This window comes from Tiliqua scincoides, chromosome 12, assembly GCF_035046505.1.
Source record: "Tiliqua scincoides isolate rTilSci1 chromosome 12, rTilSci1.hap2, whole genome shotgun sequence".
Taxonomy (NCBI): Eukaryota; Metazoa; Chordata; class Lepidosauria; order Squamata; family Scincidae; genus Tiliqua; species Tiliqua scincoides.
Genome location: NC_089832.1, coordinates 16,284,811 through 16,307,491, shown reverse-complemented (window position 1 = coordinate 16,307,491; position 22,681 = coordinate 16,284,811). Strand labels below are relative to the sequence as shown.

At 48.1% G+C, this 22,681-nt stretch overlaps 1 protein-coding gene and 2 pseudogenes across 2 annotated transcripts in view; 1 reads left to right on the top strand and 2 right to left on the bottom strand.

Annotated features, from left to right (window-relative positions):
* Window positions 1-22,681, top strand: part of COL4A6 (collagen type IV alpha 6 chain) — a 177,811-nt gene that overhangs the window by 128,720 nt on the left and 26,410 nt on the right. The window contains exons 14-30 of one of the 2 annotated variants that reach the window (XM_066640028.1): window positions 92-151; window positions 1,293-1,337; window positions 2,808-2,861; window positions 5,249-5,318; window positions 6,823-6,933; window positions 8,728-8,877; window positions 9,061-9,165; window positions 9,509-9,669; window positions 10,256-10,435; window positions 10,788-10,971; window positions 12,803-12,856; window positions 14,108-14,179; window positions 15,105-15,212; window positions 16,652-16,873; window positions 17,399-17,560; window positions 21,246-21,416; window positions 22,347-22,490. In XM_066640028.1, the coding sequence (XP_066496125.1) occupies window positions 92-151; window positions 1,293-1,337; window positions 2,808-2,861; window positions 5,249-5,318; window positions 6,823-6,933; window positions 8,728-8,877; window positions 9,061-9,165; window positions 9,509-9,669; window positions 10,256-10,435; window positions 10,788-10,971; window positions 12,803-12,856; window positions 14,108-14,179; window positions 15,105-15,212; window positions 16,652-16,873; window positions 17,399-17,560; window positions 21,246-21,416; window positions 22,347-22,490 (2,053 nt within the window). The remainder of the gene's footprint in view (window positions 1-91; window positions 152-1,292; window positions 1,338-2,807; window positions 2,862-5,248; window positions 5,319-6,822; window positions 6,934-8,727; window positions 8,878-9,060; window positions 9,166-9,508; window positions 9,670-10,255; window positions 10,436-10,787; window positions 10,972-12,802; window positions 12,857-14,107; window positions 14,180-15,104; window positions 15,213-16,651; window positions 16,874-17,398; window positions 17,561-21,245; window positions 21,417-22,346; window positions 22,491-22,681) is intronic. The other variant, XM_066640029.1, reaches the window with a different exon arrangement.
* Window positions 4,765-4,884, bottom strand: LOC136663358 (5S ribosomal RNA; annotated as a pseudogene).
* On the bottom strand, window positions 18,724-18,841 carry LOC136663345 (5S ribosomal RNA; annotated as a pseudogene).

Sequence of the window (22,681 nt, the reverse complement as noted above, 5' to 3'; positions counted from 1 at the left end):
TTCAGAGATTCTTTGTTTTTCCATTGTATTTTTGTTCTCACACTGAAATATGGATTAATTTATGTCCTTTGGTCTTTTTTTTCCCTTTCAGGGCTTTGGGGCTTTTGGGGAAAAAGGAGAAAAGGGTATACCTGGCTTGCCAGGACCCAGGGTAAGTAGCTTTACCAAGCCTATGTGGTCACATTTTGGGAAGAGGCCTGGGAGGGGTGAGGAGGTGCCGTTGGACTTAGGTTTGGTTTGTTTAGCCCCCACTATTTTCAGTTGCAAGCTGGTGTCGCTGAGAGTCAGTAGTTCCCCCTGTTCAAAGATTAGGCAAGCCCCTCCCTCTCAGTTTCAGTCTTCCCCATCAATTTGTTTTCCCCCCAATTTGGGGGTAAAAAGGCTTACTTGCAGGGTTGTTGTAAGGATGCCATCAGGATAATGCACGGAGTGTGCTTTGCGCTCTCCAAAAGTGCTGTACCAATGCTAAAGATTAAGGAAAAGTCATTCTTTTGAAAGACAGAAAGGACAAGTAGAGAATTCAGACAATATTTTATTTATTTAATATATTTGTATACCACCTTTCAGTTTAAAAAGCAAAAAGGCCAGAGTAGATCACCAGCAGAAAATAACATTAGGAAAGAGTTGGCAGCCTTCAGTCTGGAAAGACTATGGTATAAGCCTTACAGCACCAGGTATTCCCAGGCGGTCTCCCATCCAAGTACTAACCAGGCCTGACCCTGCTTAGCTTCTGAGAATCAGACAAGATTGGGCATGTGCAAAACACACGTTAATTTGCATGAGCAAGAATGAGATTTCAAATGGACACCCCAAAAGTAGGTCTTCCTTAGAATTTTGTTTGAATTCCAGAAACTTCTTTATCCTCTCTCTCTCTTTCTCTCTCTCTCTCTCTCTGCTCCTTTTTAACCTGCACATACCTTCATAATAGCAGCTAACTGGGACATTTGTAACAACATAATTTTATGTCTCAGTATACAATGAATGGGTTTTTTTAAAGGACTTTCTCCTCTCTGTGTGGTGTGTGTGTTTGGCTAGGGTGTTGCAAGAATTCAGCTAGGGGTGCTCGCAGATGTAATGCTCCCAACCTGCCCTGGGGCAAATGCAGCCCTTGCTCTCAGCCTTCTGAGAGCTGACCATGGTTCGCCAACCTGGCCCCAGGGCACCGAGAAGCGAGTCCTTTGGGTGCTGTTTTTCAAAAGATGGAAATGTGATGGCACGCTGCCTATAACTTCTAGTTTTGATCCTGAGCACTGCAGAAATTTTCAATGGTATCTTTTGCTTTTCTCTCATAGGGAGACATAGGAGTGAGAGGATTTGAAGGAGAGTACGGTCGAAAGGTATGCTATCCTTTAGGGTTAGAAACTGTGTTCTCCTGTCATCCTTCCTCTGCATTGTCTTCCGTCATTTGGTCTGCAACTCAGAAGGCCTGCGCTGTACTGCACTAGTTTGCCTGGATTGTGCATAATGAAAAGCTTGGATACTGGAACCAATGGCTTCAGTTGGTGACCTGATGCCTTTTACTCACAGTTGGTGAAAATCAATGAACTTTTCTCCCTATTAATGTAAGTTTTCTGTGTGACTCTCAAAACATCACTTCCTTCTCAGGTGAGAACTTCTCTTTACATTTGGGCTAGATTAGAATAATCTAGGCAGGAGGTCTGGTCTAGAGGATAGAGCCTCCATTTGCCTGAAGATAACATCCACAAGGTCGCCAGTTCGATGCCACTGGCACCGTGCGACCTTGAAGCAGCCGACAAGCTGAGCCGAGCTATTTCCATCTGCTCTGAGCGTGGGAGGATGGAGGCCAGATCAGAATGAAACATCTGAATTGTTGTAGCTCTTGAAAGATAGAGCCTTCTTTCAATTGTAAAAATCCCTACGGGGATTTAAATTAGCCTGCCTATGTAAACCGCCTTGAATAAAGTCTTGAATAAAGACCAAGAAAGGCGGTAAAAAAATCTTTATAAAAAAAAAATCTTTATAAATAAGGAGATTATTGGCATGATTTGGTGCCCCAAAGTGGTTAACTCCAGCGTCCCGTTTAGTGTTAGAGCTAGTTTCCTCCATGCCATCTACAGCCTGCTCTGTGGCACTATAAGCTTTAATGCTTATAGCAGGGGTGCTCACACTTTTTTGGTTCGAGAGCTACTTTGAAACCCAGCAAGGCCCGGAGATCTACCAGAGTTTTTTTTTACAATGTTCGCGCCATCATAACATATAACATTTATGTGTACAATGTATGTTGGTGTACCTTGAGCCCCACTGAGTATAACAGGACTTACTCCTGAGTAGACATGCCTAGGATTAGGCTGTGAGGCTACAATCCTAGCCACACTTACCTGGGAGTAAGCCCCATTGAGTACAATGGGCGTTTCCTCCCAGAGGCACCTGAAGGGGTGGGTCGGCACTCCGCGATCTACTCATTTTGCCTCGCGATCTACCGGTAGATCACGATCCACCTATTGAGCACCCCTGGCTTATAGCATCCTGTTTAAACAAGAAAACCTCAACCTGGTAAGCTTTTTAACAATGGGTGAGCAGGACGGCCTCAAACCGCAGGTAACTGAACCTGCAGATATAGGGGTCTGTCTGTATACAGAACCTTCAGGTAAATAGCCCAGAGATGCATTTCTGGTGACAGTTCATGTGGGGAGGCAGAGTTCACTGGGGCTGTACTGCCTGGCTTGAGTTATCGGTATTGAAGAGACTGTCCAGAGCTTATAGGTTACATGGATCTGAGGGAATAATAATTTTTTAAAAAACAGCACTAGTAACATTCAGGATAATACTTATAATTCATCCTACAGGGCCTATCAGGTGACTTTGGCCTGCCCGGATGGGATGGATCACCAGGAGGAAAGGTAATTTCTCACTTGGAAACTCAAACCGGTAGGGCTGTCATCTTACGATATACAGAACAAAGGAAAACGCTCAAGAAATGTCTCTGTGTTATATGATCAGGCACACAACCAAAGGCTGACTTGTAAGCATTTCAGTTGCTCCAAGATACGGACACATTTGCAAAGGTTCATATTCATAAAATAGTCAACTTTTACAATCAAATTGATACGGATGTCCATGGATAATTAAATCCGTGGACTGGTCCAGCTGGGAAAACCGGAAGTGCCTCTCAGAAGAATTGGGCCAGCTTTCTGAGTAACAAGGAGGCTCAGTTCGGACTCCCCACACCTCAGAAGGCCGGTTGGAGCCTTCTGAAGGGCACTTCCAGTTTAGCAAAAACCCAGGTCTTTCCAAAGGCTCCAGCTGGCCGTCTAAGACACAGGGAGGTCATGTGCGGCCTCTCTGCACTCCTAAGTCCTCCCAGATGCAACTTCCAGTTGTGCGCAGCAGGTCCTCTGAGACCCTCCAACCCAGGCTTGTGATTCACGTTGAGTCAAATCCCCAGATTGCAAACCCATGGATCATGAATGCGGGCTGTCTATAACTAATAGATATCATTCCTATAGCTCTGTGGAAGGTCAATTCATTAACTTCTCTATGAAAGAAGTTAATGAGTTAAGTTAGCTTCTGCGGCCAGCCCATGAAACTGAGCGGAGACAGACTCCTCAAATGGTGACCTCCGCACTTCTTTAGCTCTTTGGGTTGAAAAGGAAGAGGAGAATGGAGCAGAAGAGGAGAGGTGGACTGGAGTGTTGGAGACGCTCTAGCCCTACTCTCTCTTCTCTCTTCCTCTTTTGCTCCTCTTCCTTTGAATCTAGGGAGTGTGGGATAGAACCAGCAGTAGAAGTGCTGGCTGCCACCATAAGGGATGCTGGGGGCTCTTAGGCCATCCCTGAAAGCTCAAGACTGAACCACCCTGAAACCACCGAGAAGGGAAAATCAGAGCTGTAAGCCCACATTTCCCCGTTCACAAGCATGAGATTTCTGCCGTGTCTTTGACAACCTGGGGTGAAAAGGCTTCTCCAGCAAACCTGTGAGTGTGTACAGTTAGATCAGGGGTGCCCAAACCCCGGCCCGGGGGCCACTTGCGGCCCTCAAGGCCTCTCAATGTGGCCCTCAGGGAGCCCCCCAGTCTCCAATGAGCCTCTGGCCCTCTGGGGATTTGCTGAAGCCTGCACTGGCCCAACGTAACTTCTCTCAGCGTGAGGGCGACTGTTTGACCTCTCATGTGAGCTGTGGGATGAGAGCTCCCTCCACTGCGTGCTTTTTCACATCTGTGATGCAGTAGCGGCAGCAAAGGAAAGGCCAGCCTTGCTTTGTGCAAGGCCTTTTATAGGCACTGAGCTATTGCAAGACCTTCATTCATTCATATAAGTTCATTTTTAATATATTCATTTATGTAAATGTATTCAAATTTTAAATGTAAATTAATTATTTTTTCCCCCGGCCCCCAACACAATGTCAGAGAGCTGATGTGGCCCTCCTGCCAAAAACTTTGGACACCCCTGAGTTAGATAATTTGTTTCCCAGCTGTTACACTTCTTGCTATTGTAATGAATGCAGAATGGTTGGCAACCTTCAGTCTCGAAAGACTATGGTATAAGGCTACAGCACCCAGTATTCCCAGGCGGTCTCCCATCCAAGTACTAACCAGGCCTGACCCTGCTTAGCTTCTGAGATCATGGTATAAGCCTACAGCACCCGGTATTCCCAGGCGGTCTCCCATCCAAGTACTAACCAAGCCTGACCCTGCTTAGCTTCTGAGATCATGGTATAAGCCTACAGCACCCGGTATTCCAAGGCGGTCTCCCATCCAAGTACTAACCAGGCCTGACCCTGCTTAGCTTCGGAGATCATGGTATAAGCCTACAGCACCCGGTATTCCCAGGCGGTCTCCCATCCAAGTACTAACCAGGCCTGACCCTGCTTAGCTTCGGAGATCAGACGAGATCAGGCATGTGCAGGGTAACAGTTGCTGCAGAATGAATGCAGAAACTGCAATAGAATTGGGCTGGACTCAGGTCTGGTTCTCACTTGGGAGTGAAACCGATGTTTGGGCTGTATCTCTTCAGAATGCTGGCAGAGACTCCCATTACAGAGTGCTCCTCCTTGCCAAGAATGCACACAGAAAGCATGCAACGTCGAGTAGCTTGGCCGTCTACTGTCATGCTAGCTTTCTGTGTGCAGGGATGACTTTTTGATACAGATGACCCAATGGCTCTGCTATGCAGTCTTAAACAGCAAATCCCGTACAGCTGAGCAAGAACTGATTCTGGGTTCAGTGGGAATGCTGAATGGATCTCAGTGGATTGCTGCTAAGCTCATTTGCTCGTGTTCCGTTTTCCAGGGAGAGTTTGGTGATGTTGGCCCACCAGGGCCCACGATTGTTGTTGACACAGAAGGTGCCCTGATCTCAGGTGTGTTTTTTCTCCTCTCATAAGAAAGTATTGTGTCTATATTTTAGCCCTTTACAGCTTGGGTCCGGGGTATTTGAGGGACCGCCTCCTTCCTTACAATCCTGCCCATACTCTTAGATCATCTGGGGGGGCCCTTTTGACTGTGCCGCCACCAAGAGATGTGAGAGGGGCGGCGGCCAGGAAGAGGGCCTTCTCAGTGGTGGCCCCCCGAACTTTGGAATACCCTCCCCTTAGAATTGAGAACTGCTCCCTCATTGCTAGTATTTCGGCGTGGACTGAAGACCTTTCTTTTTCAAAAAGCTTTTAACTGTTGACAGGCTGGCTGGCTTTTCTTTCTCCTTTATATTAGAATCCACGGAGCTTGTTTTAGTTTTATTAATTATTTGAAAATTGTTTTCATCATTGTTTTTAATTGTTAATTTTGTATTTTTTAATTGTTGTAGGCCGCCTTGTGTGCCCATGGGGCAAAAAGGCGGGATATAAATTAATAAAATAAATAAATAAATATTTGCAAAAATGTAGAACATTCCTCACCCAACTTCTGGCTGAGGCTCCATCATGAGTCGGTTGATGTCCCAGAGCTATAGGGCGGCATGCACTTGCAGTGAGCTTGTGCATCTGTCATGTGTGAACCCACTGGGCTGCGCGCATATTCAGAACCATGGCAAAAGCTCTGATGGTCTGAGAAAGTGGGAAGAGTGCTAGAGGAAGGGTGAAGAGCACTAGGTGTTGTAAAAAAAAAGTCATAATCCATTACTATGATGGAGCCCAGTTTGGTCACCAGTTTAATTTCTCCAAAATCAAGGTTGTGTGATCCCCCTGGCAGCCCTATTTAAAAGGCTGACTACAGTATTTGGCATCTGTGGAAGTTTCTGGACACTTTCCATGGGCCAGACCCACATAGTCACATGCCCTAAATTCATATATTCACACAACACCCCTAAATTGTCATTTTTTTTCCTACAAAACTGTCTGATATCTGGTACAGTGAAAGTTAAGAGACTAAGGGCGCCATCCTAACCCACTTTCCAGCACCCACATAAGGGCAACGCAGCTCCAAGGTGAGGGAACAAACATTCCCTTACTTTGAGGAGGCCTCCGTGGCTGCCCCCCAACTGCAGGATGCAGCACATGTCCCATTGGCACTGCTATGCCAGTGCTGGAAAGTTGGTAAGGGTTTGGGCCTAAGGGCACAATCCTAACCAACTTTCCAGCACTGGTAAAGCTGTACCAGTGGGGCATGTGCTGCATCCTGCAGTTGGGGGGCAGTCACGGAGTTCTCCTCAAGGTAAGGCAATGTTTGTTCCCTTACTTTGGAGTTGCATTGCCCTTACCTCGGTGCTGGAAAGTTGGTTAGGATTGCACCCTAAAGGTTCTGGCAAAGCCATCCTCCATTATGCGGTCCGTGCCAAGACAATGTTGCGTAATATATCCATAGCAGGCCCCAGATGCAAGCTTACAGGACAATTTTGACATCTTTCTGTTTCCTTTTAAAATATACTAGGTCCACCTGGGGAACCTGGGACACCGGGACGTCCTGGCCCCCGGGGTGACGACGGCAGCATTGGCCCACCAGGTTCTCCTGGCCAAGCAGGATTCCCTCCACCTTTTCCAGGTAAAGCATTTGAGAAGGGAGAAGAGAGACAAAGGCAGTTGTTCTGTGACCGCTCAGCTCCCAGCCCCATGCCATCCATGGCTTCATTGAGGAATTTTGGTAGCAGAGAGGCTAATTAACACTGTGGGCTTTGAAAGGTTATGATTGCACCTAGACTGGAGATGGCATACAAATATGGGAATTGTAGGGTCCCTGCCCTGGAGGGGCCTGGAGCAGGCTTGTCCCACCCCCAGGGAGGCCTCAGATTGGGGTTCCAGCACCCTTGTCCTCCTCCCTAGCAGAGCTGCCCGACCTGGCCTGGGAGCCGGAGCTGTTCACCTCACAGCTCCCTGCTTCCCACTGACCACTTCATCCTTGGCCTCCCTGTTTTATGGAGCAAGCCTGCCCCCTTTGGCTCCTCCCCTTCCTCCATGTGGGGCAGAAAAGGCCTTTCCTGTGCCTGGCTTGTTTCCCGCAGTGTTCCTTGTTTGCCCTGCCAGCCCCCTCTGGCTGGTTGGGGTGAGCCAACCTGCTTTGCCCCCTTCAAGAGTAGGGACGTCTCCCCACCCTGGGCATGGGGTACCTGCTCCCAGGTAAGTCGGGGGTCAGGGCGTCTGGGAGGGGCCCCGACAGGAATATATTTTGGGAACATGTTCTGTAGATGAGGAGCTAGGGCTGGTCTATCCAGGAAACACCAGGTTTGTGGGGCAGGCCTCTGCCCTCCCACCTCCACTCCGCCCTCCCACCTCCGCTCCACTCTGCTCCGCCCTCCCACCACTGCTCCTCCTCCTCCTGTTCCTCATGAAGCCACTTCTGATTTGCTGAAAAACTGGAAGTGCCTTCGAGTTGTGTTTGGGAGGCCTTTTGAGGAGCGGGGGGGGGGTCACGTGTGTCGTGCCCCTCCCGTGCCTCAGGAGGCCTCCCAGATGTTTCTGAAAGATACTTCTGGTTTGCCAGTGCACCCCCCCCCCATAGATTTCATTATCCACGGAATTTGGTATCCACTGGATGTCCTGAAATGGATCCCCTGTAGATACCGAGGGCCCACTGTTTATGTTTGTTGCAGTACGCAGCCAACACCGCAGCTTCAGAGACTCAGGGTCAGGCGAGTACTCCCGGTAAATAACGAGGCACACGGTAGTGCTCCACCACCGGTTGTCCTTTGCTTGAAGATATGTACAATATTTACAGTTCAACAGGCAGTTTTGCAAGCAACAGCACAGATAGCTCTCCTTCTCAACACTCTGATCACGATCCACACCGATGTAGCTTCCCGCACACACTTCACATACCATCTCCCACACAGCAGCTTGCACGGGCTGCAGTATATACTGGCACTGGCCAATCAGAGGCAGGCTACAGTCTGGTGATACTATGACTCACCATCTGGTGACACATCGGCCACTCCCATGATGCTACACTGTATGCAGGCCAAGACATCAGGGCCTTGCTCTATCCAGCCTGTAAATTCTCTACAGGCCTGGGGCATATAGCATAACAATGTTCTTGTCTTAGAGCCCAATCCTATGTATGTCTACTCAGAAGTAAGTTCCACTAGAGACAATGGAGCTTACTCCTAGGAAAGTGTGGATCGAATTGCTGCCTTATTTGTTTATGAGTTGAGAGGCTGCAAGATTATGGAAAAGGCTTCAAAGAAAAAGTGGGTTTGGGTAAAGGATTTGAAGAAAGGCGGAGAGGCAGCGTCACACAGGTGATGTGTGATGGAATTTCAGGCATCGAGGGAGAAGGGGCGAGCGAGTTTGAGGGAGCAGGGATCAAGGTGTGTCAGTGACCAAACTCTTTTGTCTTTCTTAGGTTCTCCAGGTCTGATGGGATTCCCAGGTGATCCAGGTTTTAAGGGTGACCCAGGAGACCCTGGTGCAGTAACAATTGGATTACCTGGCCCGCCGGGCCGAGACGGAGTTCCAGGTTTGCCGGGCCCTCCAGGACTGCCTGGCCCGTCACGTATGTATATGACCCATTCTGCTCTCATGCTGACTCTAAGTGCAAATATTTTCCCCATCCACCCATCCACTGTTCAATAGGAAGGTGGAACTCCTGTGGCCCTGAGGAACTCTCAAGGCTTTTGTGGTTTTCTAGATCCACCATTCCACAGGTGATTTTCTTCTTCTTGCTCCCAATCTGCAGGCCCCATATACGTGCCGGGAGCCATACTTGATGGAGAACCCGGTGAACCAGGAACCCCCGGCGAAAGAGGGCCACCGGGGTTCTTGGGTCCAAGGGGGCAGAAAGGTGAGCAAGAGCCTCTGTTGACCTCTTCAACCTGATGTCACAAAGAACAACAAACAGTTGTATCACTCTTTCTGAGCAGGCAAATCACTTCACTTATGTTGTCTTGACTTAATCCGTACAACAACACTGTGAGGCGGTTACATCCATTCCACTGCCACTGTAGATCACTTTGCTAAAAGACTGGAGTGTTTGGCATATGGAAAGTGAAAGTGGACACCCAGGTCTGAACCATGGTTTGACTGGCTCTCCGTTTTGAAGTTCAAACCATGGCTTGGACTGTGAGCTATGGTTAGTGTAAACCATGGTAAGCTGCAGTGTCTGAACTGATCCTTCATTTTTCCAGGGGAAGGAGGAGATTGTGCGTGTGAAGGAGGAGTCACAGGATTTGGCTTAAGAGGACCGCCCGGTGATCCTGGTCCACCGGGAAGATCAGGTGGACTTGGCCCAAAAGGACCTTCAGGTGACCCAGGCGAAAGAGGTTTACAAGGGAAGCCCGGCCCACCAGTAAGTCAAATGTTTCCAGTCACGGATGATGAAAGGAAGCCTTGGCATTCTGCTGGCATTTGCTATATACAGTGGGCATTTGGTATCTGTGGGGAATCTGTTCCAGGACCCCTTGCAGATACCAAATTCCACAGATATTGAAATCCATGGGGCACCCAAGCACCACCTCAAATACTTACTTGGCGGGCGCTCCCAGCCCTCTGGAAGTTGCTTGTGGCCTCCTAGCCTCCTCAGAGCACCTCCTGGATGCGACTGGGTTCATGCCACCAACTTCCAGTTGTGTCTGAAGGTGTTCTGAGGGGCAGGGAGGTCTCCTAGAGTCAGCTAACCGGTCAGCTCAATATTGTAAAGTCAGCACTGATTGCGTCGTGTTGGACTGGACTGACTGCGACTTTCCTGGGTTTCAGATAGCAATTTTTCTCTGTCTCACCTGAAGGTGTTGGGGGTTGATCTGCAACTGTCTGCCACTAGGCAGCCCCTCCCCCCATGGGAAAAACTCCTTTATCTTGTTGTACTCCCACCCCTTTGTCATGATTTCCAGTGTGTCAGCTAACTCTGTGTCTTGTTTGGTTTTTCCTTTTTCTAGACCTTCTTCGGCCAGCCTGGCCACCCGGGTCCCAAGGGACAAAAAGGAGAATCATCTTTTGCCCCCGGTGGAGGCGTCCGGGGAGCTCCAGGGGATATAGGCCCCCCCGGCCCTTCAGGTGTCCCAGGAACCCATGGCAGAGATGGCACTCCAGGTTTGCCAGGTCCACCAGGCCCTCCAGTAAGTTTTGTGCATCTGCCTGGGAAACTGAACCTAATAGGAAACTGAACATTGGAAAAGCCCTGCTGAATCAGGCCAAAGGGCCCACCTAGTCCAGCTTCCAATATCTGGCCAGGATAGGAGATGTCTTACTGGAAAGTGGAGAAGGAACCAGAAACCAATAAGCTATGTTCAGAAAATCTTCAACCTTTCACTTAAGAACATAAGAAGAGCCCCGCTGGATCAGGCCAAAGGCCCATCTAGTCCAGCTTCCTGGATCTCACAGTACCTCACCAAATGCCTCAGGAACACACAAAGTCAACAAGATCTCTGTATCCTGTCCCACTTCCTTTTTTTCTTTCTTTTTTTTTAGGGTGATGGTGGACTGGGCTTTCCAGGGGACAAAGGCTTGCCTGGGTTGCCTGGTTGGAAAGGTCAGCCAGGTGAAATTGGTCTTCCTGGCGTTGGTTTCCCAGGCTCAATTGGATTTCGTGGGCCACAAGGCGACCCAGGAATTAACGGGCTCCCAGGGCGACCTGGTGCTCCAGGTCCTCCAGGTAACGAAATCTGCGGGGGAGGGGTGCACCAGCAAACAGCTGAGGCGCGGTATATATAACATTGAGCTCTTTCTGGTTTACGGAAAAATCCCCCGGACGCAATCGGAATCCACTTCTGGTCATATCCAGGAGGTGTTCTGAAGCTTTCCAGCTGCAGGTTCGGCATCCCTAGATCTGTAGCCTATGGATGAGGAGGGCCCCCTATATGTCCCTTTGACAACAGTGAGTTGAAATAGATCTTCAAGGAGCTTCGGCCTACAAATTAGATGTGTACCTGCAAACCCAAAAGCAAGGCACCAGTGGCTTCAGCATAGATTTGTTTTTTAGGGGATTCAGATCTGGTATAGCATCTGTGGGTGGTGTCTGTCCTTCAGAGGATTTCTGGATGTGACCAGAGGTGCCTTCCAGTCATGTTCAGAGGTGTTCCGAGATCCAGAGAGGGCATATGCAGCCTGTCTGGGTCTCAGCTTTTGCAAAATTGAAGGTGCCTTTCCAACACCTCAGGGTGGTGTTCTGAGGTCCAGAGAGGTTCCGGGGCCTCAGAAATCCTCCCAGGCATGACCACAAGGTGCTTCTGGTTGTATCCAGGAGGTCAGGTGGGGCCCTCCAGCGCGGGTCCAGCGGGTGTCAAATCCACAGGTGCCGAACCCACCACTAAAGAGACCCCAGCTGTTCTTGTACTGTCAGAAGAGGGAAGGAGAGTTAGAAGGAACCGATTGTACCAGTGCAGAGGACAGAGGCCCATAAAGAGTGGGCAGCTGGGCACCTTGGAACCAGCACTAAATGGTTGTCACTTGCAGGACCGTGAAGCTAACCTTGAGTATGAGAAATGGGTTTGTAAATGTTCCTGATGACAATGATGTTTTTCATCCTCGAGGCTCAGTTTGTGATCAGTTTGCCGCGGTATAAAAAGAGGGGGCAGTTGCCCACACTACTTCTGGGTTTTAACATCAGTTTTTCCAGATAATTTCTGCAAGGGCCGTGTCTGTGTGTCTTTTCTGCTGCTGCTTCTTAAAATATGATTTCTACCTTGTGCATATTTAGTGGATGGTTCATGGAGATGTGTTCATCTTGCCATGTTTAAAGAGCTCTGTCACATATTCACAGGCAAAATGCATAAGAACATCAGAATGGCCGTGCTGGATCAGGCCAGAGGTCCACTAGTCCAGCTTCCTGGATCTCACAGCAGCCCACCAAATGCCCCAGGGAGCACACCAGATAGCAAGAGACCTGCAAAGCTTCCTGGGAATTGTAGTTAAGAACAGAAGAACAGCCCCACTGGATCAGGCCATAGGCCCATCTAGTCCAGCTTCCTGGATCTCACAGCAGCCCAGGGATGCCTCAGGGAGCACACAAGACCACAAGAGACCTGCATCCTGGTGCCTCTCCCTTACATCTGTCATTCTGAGATAGGCTAACTCTAAAACCAGGAGGCTGCACTTACCCATCTCAGTTTGTAACCTGCGATGGACTTTCCTTCCAATCCACTTTCAAAGGCATCTAGGCTGGGCACTATCACGGCATCCTGTGGCAAGGAGTTCCACAGATTAATTACGCGCTGGTTAAAGAACCCTTTTCTTTCCTTAATAAAAATGCATATTCTCCCAGTGCCGTGATTCAAATATTTGTAAAATGACCCGGGTCTAGATCTTTTTGTCCTGAATGAAGGCCTACCAGGCTGCACTTGCAGCCTATTCATGTTCCATTTGCAGCACCTGTCAATATGTGAGGCTCACTGTTCAAAGGGACTGCTTTCGATCTTATGGTGTGTGTGTGTGTGTGTTTTTTTCTGGCTTTGTTTAACCTGTGCTCCTTTGCTTAACTGGTATAGGTGAATGCTGCTGCGATCAGGAGGTTGGTAATGAAGTCTTAGACGCTCAGGGAGGTGAGAGCGAGGCCTTAGTAATTGCCAGAATTACAGCTGGAGAATCCTCTTCTGTCCCACCATCACATGAGTTGCACCCAAAAAAACAAAAAAAAGCATGTGGCACCAGGGCAGTGTGGAGGGGGGGCAGGGATTGGGGGTCACATTTGATGGCTGTAGAAGGCTGAGGGAATACTGTCCAGAGAGAGCTTGCTTCCATGTGCTTTCCCCACATCGTGCGCTTTGATGCTAAACTTCCACTTCCTTGTGGGTCTGTGTTTCCACATCTTTGCTTATTGCATGCGCTTTATTGTGTCTGTGGGATGAGAAGTTGTACTACAGCCACGTTAATGCCCTATATTCCCATTTTCCCAGAAGGAAGGTGTCGTGATTTTGCAAGTTAGGAAGCCCAGTTCTCAGATCAGGATGAATGATTTAATCTCTGTGATAATGTGCATAATTTATTACAATTGCATTAGCGGCAGTTTGACCATAACATGGTGGGGTGATAGCAGGGCAGAGGGACAATGATCTGACTCAGTGGTTCCCAAACTTACCTGGGTCACAGTGCCCAGCCAACGAGACCCTCCAAAGTAGAAAAAAAAGGGGTGGTGAACAGATTGCACCACAATCACCTTTTAGGCCCAGATCTTAACGCACTTTCCAGCACTGGCGTAGCTGTGCCAATGGGGCGTGTGCTGCATCCTGCAGTTGGGGGGCCACTCAGGGAGGTCTCCTGAAAGTAAGGGAGTGCTTGTTCCCTTCCCTTGGAACTGCATTGCCCTTATGTCAGTGGGGAAAAATGGGTTAGGATTACGCCCTAACTGATCAAATATATTGACATCTCTACTGACCATAGCTAATGCTAAAGGGGATTCTGAATTGGATTTGCAGTAAATTAGCCTGAGAAAACAACACTCTATGTAAGATTTGCAAATGTTAACCTGTCACCATTTCATTACTCCCAAATGCACTTTAGTCAGGAAGGTGAAATGATCTCACTGTACTTAAGTATCAGGGGTGGATCTTCCCTGGGGCAAAACAGGGCATGAGCCCTGAGCACCAACTGGAGAGGTGACCCAGAGCATGTTCTCCAACTGCTTCCCAAAGGGCAAAATCAGCCGACCAGCTGCCGAGAACCCGAAAATGATGTCATAATGCTTCATGGAGTCATGATGTCATGGTGTGGCTGCCCTGGGTGTCAAAAGCCCTGGGTACGCCTCTGACAACCCCAAAGGACTGAGTAAAGTGTGGCTTATTTTCTTTCTGCAGGTAAAACTTTGCCCTGTGTCATTCCCGGAGAATTTGGCTCACCTGGATTTCCAGGGTCCTCTGGGTTTCCAGGTATGAAACGTGACTCAGTATAACATAAATCTGTGATCTCTGCTTGCTTTTATCCCCTGAGGATTTGCAAACTGCCTCTTCTTCAGTAGTATTCTGGTGTGGTCCCAAAACACCTTCATTCCAGTTAGATCTGGGTTTGATTAATGAGATTTTATGGCCATTCTCGGATTGTTTTAAGCAATGATTGGTTGCCACCTGTCTGCCAGGTTTTGATTGTCTCTTAGTTTTTTTATAACTCTCGCTTTTAGATCAGTCATTTAATGTAGATGCTTTTTTATTATTTTAAATTATATTGTAACATACATTACGGATTTAAATATGTACTGTAATTTTGTAACTTTATTGAGAGCCTGTTTGGGTGAATGTCAGGGACCAGAAAAGTGGGATATAAATAACGTGAAATAAAAAATAAGTAACAAAATAGTGACCATCTGCTCTAAGTTGAGCTAAGCTAGCAGGGCCAGTTTACATGTGTGGCTTTGGCACCTATCCACATGTCCACCGGTTGATGCTTTCAGGCTGATGTTTTGTATGCATCCGGATAATCCAGGGATGAACCTGCTTTTCAAGTGAGGATTTCAGGGTAATGGTCTGGTTTCTGTGCTTCATGTTACAAGAAAACAGGTGCTCAGGTGACTATTGGCCATGAGAGCTGTATGCAACCTGCAAGATAGGATACAGTCAATAGCTGGGGGGGGAGGGTGAGTGATAGGATTCTTCTTGGTGGCCTTCACCAACATATATTCTCCAATAAAATGGCCCATTGATCTGACCCCATGGGGTTCGTGCAACTGTGTTCCTTCTTGCAACATGTTGTCTCAGAGGTCTTCATTGATTTGGCTTTCATGGGCCAATTTCAGGAGTGTCCCCCTTCCCATGATGCCTGTCTGCAACTTGTGCTAAATTGGTTTCCTCCATCTTTTAGGTCCCAAGGGTGCCAAAGGCTATCCTGGCCTTCCTGGGCAGCCTGGATTGAATGGCTTAAAGGGGCAGCCAGGCATACCTGGATTGGCAGGGTTACCAGGACCACCAGGTAAGAGCCAGGAAGACTCCTGGCTTCAAATAGGGTTAAATGGAGCCTTGGATTTTGCTTGGTTTGTATTGTTATTTATATGCATTTACAGTGGACTCTCCTAATACGTGGTTTTCAGTATCTGTGGATGGCAAGCCCACCACTGGAGGGCCTCAGAGGATCTCCCAGATGCAACTGAAAGTCACTTCCTGTTCACGTCAGTGACACCCATTGGCATCTGGAGGTGTTATGAGACCTTCCAGCTGTGGATTTAATTATCTGCAGAATTTGGTATCCCCTGGGGATCCTGAAATGGATCCCCCACAGATACCAAGCGCCCACTGGCCGGATCCCAAAGGATCTCCTCTATGGAGAACTTGTGCAAGGAAAGTGCCCTACAGGTAGACCACAGCTGCGATACAAGGACATCTGCAAGAGGGATCTGAAGGCCTTAGGAGTGGACCTCAACAGGCGGGAAACCCTGGCCTCTGAGCGGCCCGCTTGGAGGCAGGCTGTGCAGCATGGCCTTTCCCAGTTTGAAGAGACGCTTGGCCAACAGTCTGAGGCTAAGAGGCAAAGAAGGAAGGCCCATAGCCAGGGAGACAGACCAGGGACAGACTGCACTTGCTCCCAGTGTGGAAGGGATTGTCACTCCCGAATTGGTCTTTTCAGCCACACTAGACGCTGTTCCAGAACCACCATTCAGAGCGCGCTACCAGAGTCTTTCGAGACCGAAGGTTGCCAACAACTATGTATCACATTTCAAACACACGTTCAAAACCCTTTTTTCATATACCATCTAGCTGTCCTTATAATAACCTTGGAAGATAAGTGATTATTGTCCCTGTATTAGGGAAGGGGGTGAAGTTGAGAGAGAGTTGCTTGCCAAAGGCCACCTAGTGAGTTTATATATTTTTAACATACTAACCTTCCTTCAAGGTGTTCAGGCTGGTGGACATTGTTTCTCCCTTCCTTTTGTCCTCACAACAACCCTGTGAGGTAATAATAATAATAATAATAATACAAGTATTTCTATACCGCCTTTCTTAGTCCTCAGATTTCTCCTTAGACTTTATTCAAGGCGGTTTACATAGGCAGGCAATTTTTAAATCTCCGTAGGGATTTTTACAATTTGAAAGAAGGTTTCTATCTTTCAAGAAACCACAACATTCAGGTAGGTGAGCTGAGAGAGGGTGATTGGCCCAAGGTCACCCAGGAAACTTCACGGCTAAGTGGGGTTTTGAACCTGAATTGTCCTGGTCTAAGTCCAGCTCCAGATGTACTACACCCTCCTGGCTCTCATAGATGGAAACGTGGATACAGGGGACACCTGTAACCCTCTTGAATAACCACCTGCATACTGCAAGATTTCCTCTGTGTGTGTGTGTGAATGAGAAAGAGAGAGATTGCAGCTCAACAGTACACAAGTTTTGGAATGTCACTCCTGTTTGTTCTTTCAGGCTTTCCTGGCATTCGTGGTGATGCAGGACCTCCAGGATTTCCAGGACCTAGTGGGATAGATGCATCACCTGGAAAGCCAGGTCTTCCGGGCTTGCTGGGTGCAAAAGGGCAGCCCGGTGAAGTGGTCGGGGCGGAAAGTGGAGCCCAAGGGGAACGTGGTCGACCTGGATTTCCAGGACCTAAAGGTGTTCCCGGAGAGCCTGGGTTTTCTGGACAGCCAGGTTAGTTCTGCCGCCGCCGCCGTTTGCTGGGGTGGGAGTGAAAGGAATCTTGGTATCGAAATTTTTTGTGTGTATTTTATGATTTTTAAATGTTGTTAGCTGCCTTGGGTGCCCTTCGTGGAGAAAAGCGGACTACAAATTAAATAAATAAATAAATAAAACTTGTATGATGCTTTTAAAAAAAGCAACAATTTCTCTGATGGGCAAGTATATTGTGTCCTCTGGTTTCGGTGGTGTTCTGGATTTTAATGAGTTTTGTTGTGCATGTGGGACTGTAGCTGAGTGGAAGACTGTCTACTTTACCTGCAGAAGGTCCCAGGTTCAATCATCAGCGCATCCAGGTAGGGTAGAGAAAAATTTATGTCTGAAAGCTTGAAGAGTCTGTACTGACAATGTCGAGGACCAGCGTAGCTGGCTCAGTGGAAGGCAACTTTGTTTGCTTATCCGAGATCCTTGAATAGCAGAAAGGCAAAGTAGCTTATCAGCCCAACAGGAAGACCATCTCTGTCTTGCTTCTGTTTTCAGGTCTGGATGGGAGGTCGGGTTTGCCAGGTATAAAAGGAGCACAGGGTGAGCCAGGATTTCAGGGTATTGATGGACTGCGGGGACCTCCAGGACCTGGAGGCCCATTTGGCATAAAAGGAAAAGCAGGTCCAACGGGAGATGTTGGCTTTCCGGGATCACCAGGTAAGGAATGATCATATATTTGTCCTACAGCTAATCTTTGATGGGCAGAGTGTCTTATGCTTCCATGCAACCCAGTAGATAAGTTATGAAACTGGATGTGACATGACTTTCAGATTTCTGTGGGCTTGTAGGTGCCTATCTCAGTTGCTTCTATGGCCAGGATCCTGGGGGAACATCCTCAGCAGATGCCAGAGCTCTGATCCAGAGAAAATTCTTATACAGGTCCCCCTGTTGAACTCAATTGGCTTGGCCGGTAGCGAACTAGAACAGAGTCAAGCTTTCTGATTGATTAATAATAATAATAATAATAATAATAATAATAATAATGATTTATATACCGCCTTTCTTGGTATATTTATATACCGCCTTTCTTGGTCTTTATTCAAGACTTTATTCAAGGCGGTTTACATAGGCAGGCTATTTAAATCCCCATAGGGATTTTTACTATTGAAAGAAGGTTCTATCTTCCAAGAACCACGACATTCAGATGTTTCTTTCTGATCTGGCCTCTATCCTGGCCTCCATCCTCCCACGCTCAGAGCAGATGGAATAGCTCGGCTTCAGCTTGTCAGCTGCTTCAAGGTCGCACGGTGCCGGTGGCCTCGAACTGGCGACCTTGTGGATGTTATCTTCAGGCAAATGGAGGCTCTACCCTCTAGACCAGTCCTCCTGCTTGATTACCATTCAGAAACTGCTGGTTGTAGACATGACCATTTTGGAAAAGGTAGGCTGTGCTCCAAAAAGAAGCTGCTCAACTGAGGAAACACTCAAACGGAGGCGCCATTGTTAACTGAAGTTAGTTGCAAGGCTGGCCAATCCTTAAGGCAAACTGAGGCACTTGCCTCAGGGCAGCAGATGGACAGGGAGGTGGTCCTCCCCGTCTGCCCACTTGCCTCCACTGCTGCTGTTCCTCTTCCCGCTCCCTGGAGTGGAAACATAGAAGTGTGGAAGAGGCTACTCCAGCCCACTTCTCTTCTGCTCCACCCCCTCTTCCTTTTCCAACCCATGGAATGGCAAGAGCAGAGGATGGTATTTCACCAGGGAAGGGGCAGCTGCATTTGGCATGCTGCTTTAGATACCAAGAGGTCTTGGGCTGACCTTGCATAGGGGAGGAAGGATCTTGAAATGGTTGGCAACCTTCATTCTCGAAAGACTATGGTATAAGCCTACAGCACCCGGTATTCCCAGGCGGTCTCCCATCCAAGTACTAACCAGGCCTGACCCTGCTTAGCTTCCGAGATCAGACGAGATCAGGCATGTGCAAGGGAAATGAGCCTATGTCATCCATGATGTTCTTGAATGATTGACTTCAAGTCCGTTACCCATATTCATAAACTATACAGTCACCCCCCCCCCCCGCCATATCTGCAGAGTCGGTTTCCACAGCTTCAGATATCTATGGTTCACAAATCCCCCCCATGCTCAACTCATGTTTTTGTTTTGTTTGCCTGTTTGCAGTCCTCCAAACAGCTTATTCTTCACGCTAACAAGCAGGCACAAAGAAGCAGCCGTTTGGAGGACTTTGAGCGGAACGAAATAAAAAAATGGACGCAAATGTCCAGGGACGCCAGGGATTTGACCGGCACACTGTCGTCCAGGACACAAATGTCCTAGTACCACCCCAAACCTATTACAAATTCTGCTGCCTCTGCTCCCCACTGTTGCCCAATGAGCCAACTCAGAGCCCAGAAAAGGGGCTGAGCAGGAAGTGGTGGAGAGCAGGAGACAGCAGGTAAGAGTCCTCGGTGGGCCTCCACCCCTAACCCTAGCGGCAATTGGGAAGGAGAAATGTCACCCCTCTGCTGCCCCGCTCCCAAGCACCATTGGGGAGGGGAGGGAATAACTGGCATACACATGCATTTTCCAGAGCATGGGGTGAGCCTGGTATTGAGGCTGCTGACAGGAGAGGGGAGGGCACCTCGCCTTCACCATTCTCTTTAAAGCACCGAATGTTGGCCTCCTTGAATTGGAGACGTTCTAGGCCACCACTCTCCTCTCTTCTGCTCTGTTCCCATCTTCTGCATGGGCGGGCGGGGGCAGGCAGCGGGCACTCTTTCGGCCAATCTGTCCTGTCAATTGACCTCGTGGATGGGTCACCTGTGGCCCTTGGGCTGCTAAGGTGGGGGGTCTGTTCACCACGCATGATATGCTAGCTAACTAGTGTCTCACCCCGTGGCTTGCCTGACCATTGACCTGTAAGTGTTACTAGGAAGCGACCGTGACGGGTAAGCTCCTTTTGTTCTCCGAGTCATTCATTTCTTTGACGGCCATGTGTTTTTCTTTTCGTCCATGTGTCTTTGTCTGTTTCTCCTCGCCATGTCTCTGTTCCATTTACCACCAACTCTTCATTTCTGATGTCACACACTGTATTGCTTTGGGGGTTCTTCACCTAGGCTGTCAAGGTGAGAGAAACGGTAGCATAAGAGCTCACAGACTAACCAGGCACCTTTAGTGTTTCACGCTTCAAGAATTGCATTGGCTCTAGCTGAGACCCCTTATTTGTTGATTGGGCATTGAACCATTGCACTGAGCATGCTCGGGTGGTACAGCAAATTCATCTAGGGAGAGACTTGCATATTCTGGACATGGTCTTTGGGATTTTTACAGTCCCTCCTCCTCCTCTTCCTCCTCCTTTATTAGGTTCATCCGCATTCAATCAAGCAGATATTTCACTTCTTATATATATATAAAAAATCAGACACTGACTTTAGGTGTTGAAAATCAGGTACTTAAAGCTTGTAGCCTTTTTTTTCCCCTGCTATTGATGTTGCTTATCAGCATGTACCTGATTTTTTAAAAAAAGTTTCAAAATGTACCTGAGCATTCCTTTTTTCAATGGTTTTGACGCTTCAGTACAGCAAATCGAGCACCTTGTCCCAAATTTTTCAGTTGGAAAAAATACCTAGCTCCTTCCGTGTTATGCTCTGGGACTTAAACATTATAGGATTGGGGTTCTTGAATTACCAAACCGTAGATCTGGTTTGGGAAATCGTATCTGAACCGCGAAATGGAGAAATATTATCCCCATATTGCAGGTGGGGAAGACTGAGAAAGTGATGGTAGAAGGTGTATCCGGCTTCCCCCGTGCTTTGCCGCTGCTTTAAAAAAATAATAATAATTCCTCTCTTTGAGTCTAATGTTGGGGAACATGAGTGGACATTGACATCCAGATGCATTGTGTTTACAGGTGTAACCCGCACAGCTCCCTAACAATGGCTGATAAAGGAGTGAGCCTAAATTCTCCCAAGCATAAGGGGTTTCACTCTCGCTAGTTGTGTAGTGGTGTAGGCAGTAACCTTCCTAGGGCTTGTAATTGTTAGATAACTAATGCTTTTTTTTTTGCCTTTCTAAACTTTGTGCGTCTTAGAAGACTGCATGGTTGAGGTTCTCCTCTCCTATGCAATACAGGGCGCAATCCTAACCAACTTTCCAGCACTGACATAGCTGTGCCAATGTGGCATGCACTGCATCCTGCAGTGTGGAAGGCAGCCAAGGGGGCCTCCTCAAGGCAAGAGCATGTTTGTCACCTTACCTTGGAGCTGCATTGCGGCTAGGTCAGTGCTGGAAAGTTGGTTAGAATTGCGCCCACAGTGCCGAGTTGTAAGCAGCTTGGAAAATGGCTGTAAGAGGGGGGAAAATAATAGGGAAACTGTGATCCTTGGAGTTCTCGCTTGCCTTGATTCAGGACCTCCTGGAGAAAAAGGTGTGACTGGGGATCAAGGTCCACCAGGCCCTGCTGGAATGAAGGGCTTCCCAGGTCTTGATGGTCTTCTTGGACGTCCCGGAGAAAGAGGATTGCCTGGTTTTGCTGGTACTCCAGGCCAAGACGGAAATCCTGGCTTCCCTGGAGCCAAAGGTAACAAGAGCCAATGTTTTGAAGGCATCACAACATGTATTTTGGTGAGAGTAGTTTCAGCTTTCTTTTAGATGTCCTCTCCCAGGACCTTTGGAAAGAGGCATTGAACATTACAATAGCATGTGCTCAGTTTAAAAGGGATGAGGGTCAAATAGAGGAATGCACCAGTAGGGGAGGATGGGTTGGGAGACTGAGGTTACTCACTGAAGATTGACTGATAACCTCTCCAAAGCCAAAGTCTCTGGTGGGATTACCTGACTCAATAAAAGGCAGCTTCCTGTTCTAATGTACCAAAGTATGAATCAAACCATTTCTGTCCAAAGTTGCACATACACAACAGGGACCAAATGTTGCACCTGTGGACCAGGCAGAAATGGGTTAATGGCACTTAACCTTTGCATGGTGGTTGTGTTGAAAAGCAGAATAACTGTACTATAGTCATAGTAATAATATAGTGCTTTCTAGAGTGTGCAAATTATGCATGTTATCCTGGCAGCAACGTTGTAAGGGAAGTAAATATTATCCCCATATTGCAGGTGGGGAAGACTGAGGCCAGGTTGGGAGTGACTTGTCTAAAGCCACTTATTGAGTTCAGGGCAGAGGCCATATTTGAACTATGAAGAGCTGCTTTGCAGCTCAGTTGCGTAGACACTATAAAGAGCTGATGTAGCAAACAAGGAGTGAAACAAGGGAAAGACAGGGACCCCCTTGACCTCCACCATCAAACACCAGCAGCCTCTTCTCTAGGTCCAGGCAGGGGGGCTCCAACTGAGGCTCAAACCTGCCTGATGGTATGTGGTCTACTGATCTGGGATGATTTGCCCTGTTTTCCATCTGGACAGCCACTTCCCAAAGCGTGAGTCAGTTCACACACCAGACTGCTTTCCAGTTTATCTGAGTCTAAATTGTTGCTTTGCTCTTTCAAACCAGGTGAAAAGGGCTCCACTGGTCTCAGGGGCTTCCCTGGTATGCCTGGCCTACCTGGAATCCCTGGGGTGAGCGGGCTGAAAGGAGCCCTTGGTGCACCAGGAAAAGATGGGGATCCTGGCTTTCCTGGACTCCTTGGCCTAAAAGGTAAGTTCAGGAATTGGGAAAGAGGTGAGACAATAAGGATTAAAGCGGGGAATGGATGTAACTTAGGCTGCAATCCTAACAACACTTTCCTGAGAGTAAGCCCTATTGAACAAAATAGGGCTAACTTCAGAGTAGACCCGGTTAGGATTGTGCCCTTAGTGGTAGTACACCTGTTCTGCATGCTGAAGGTC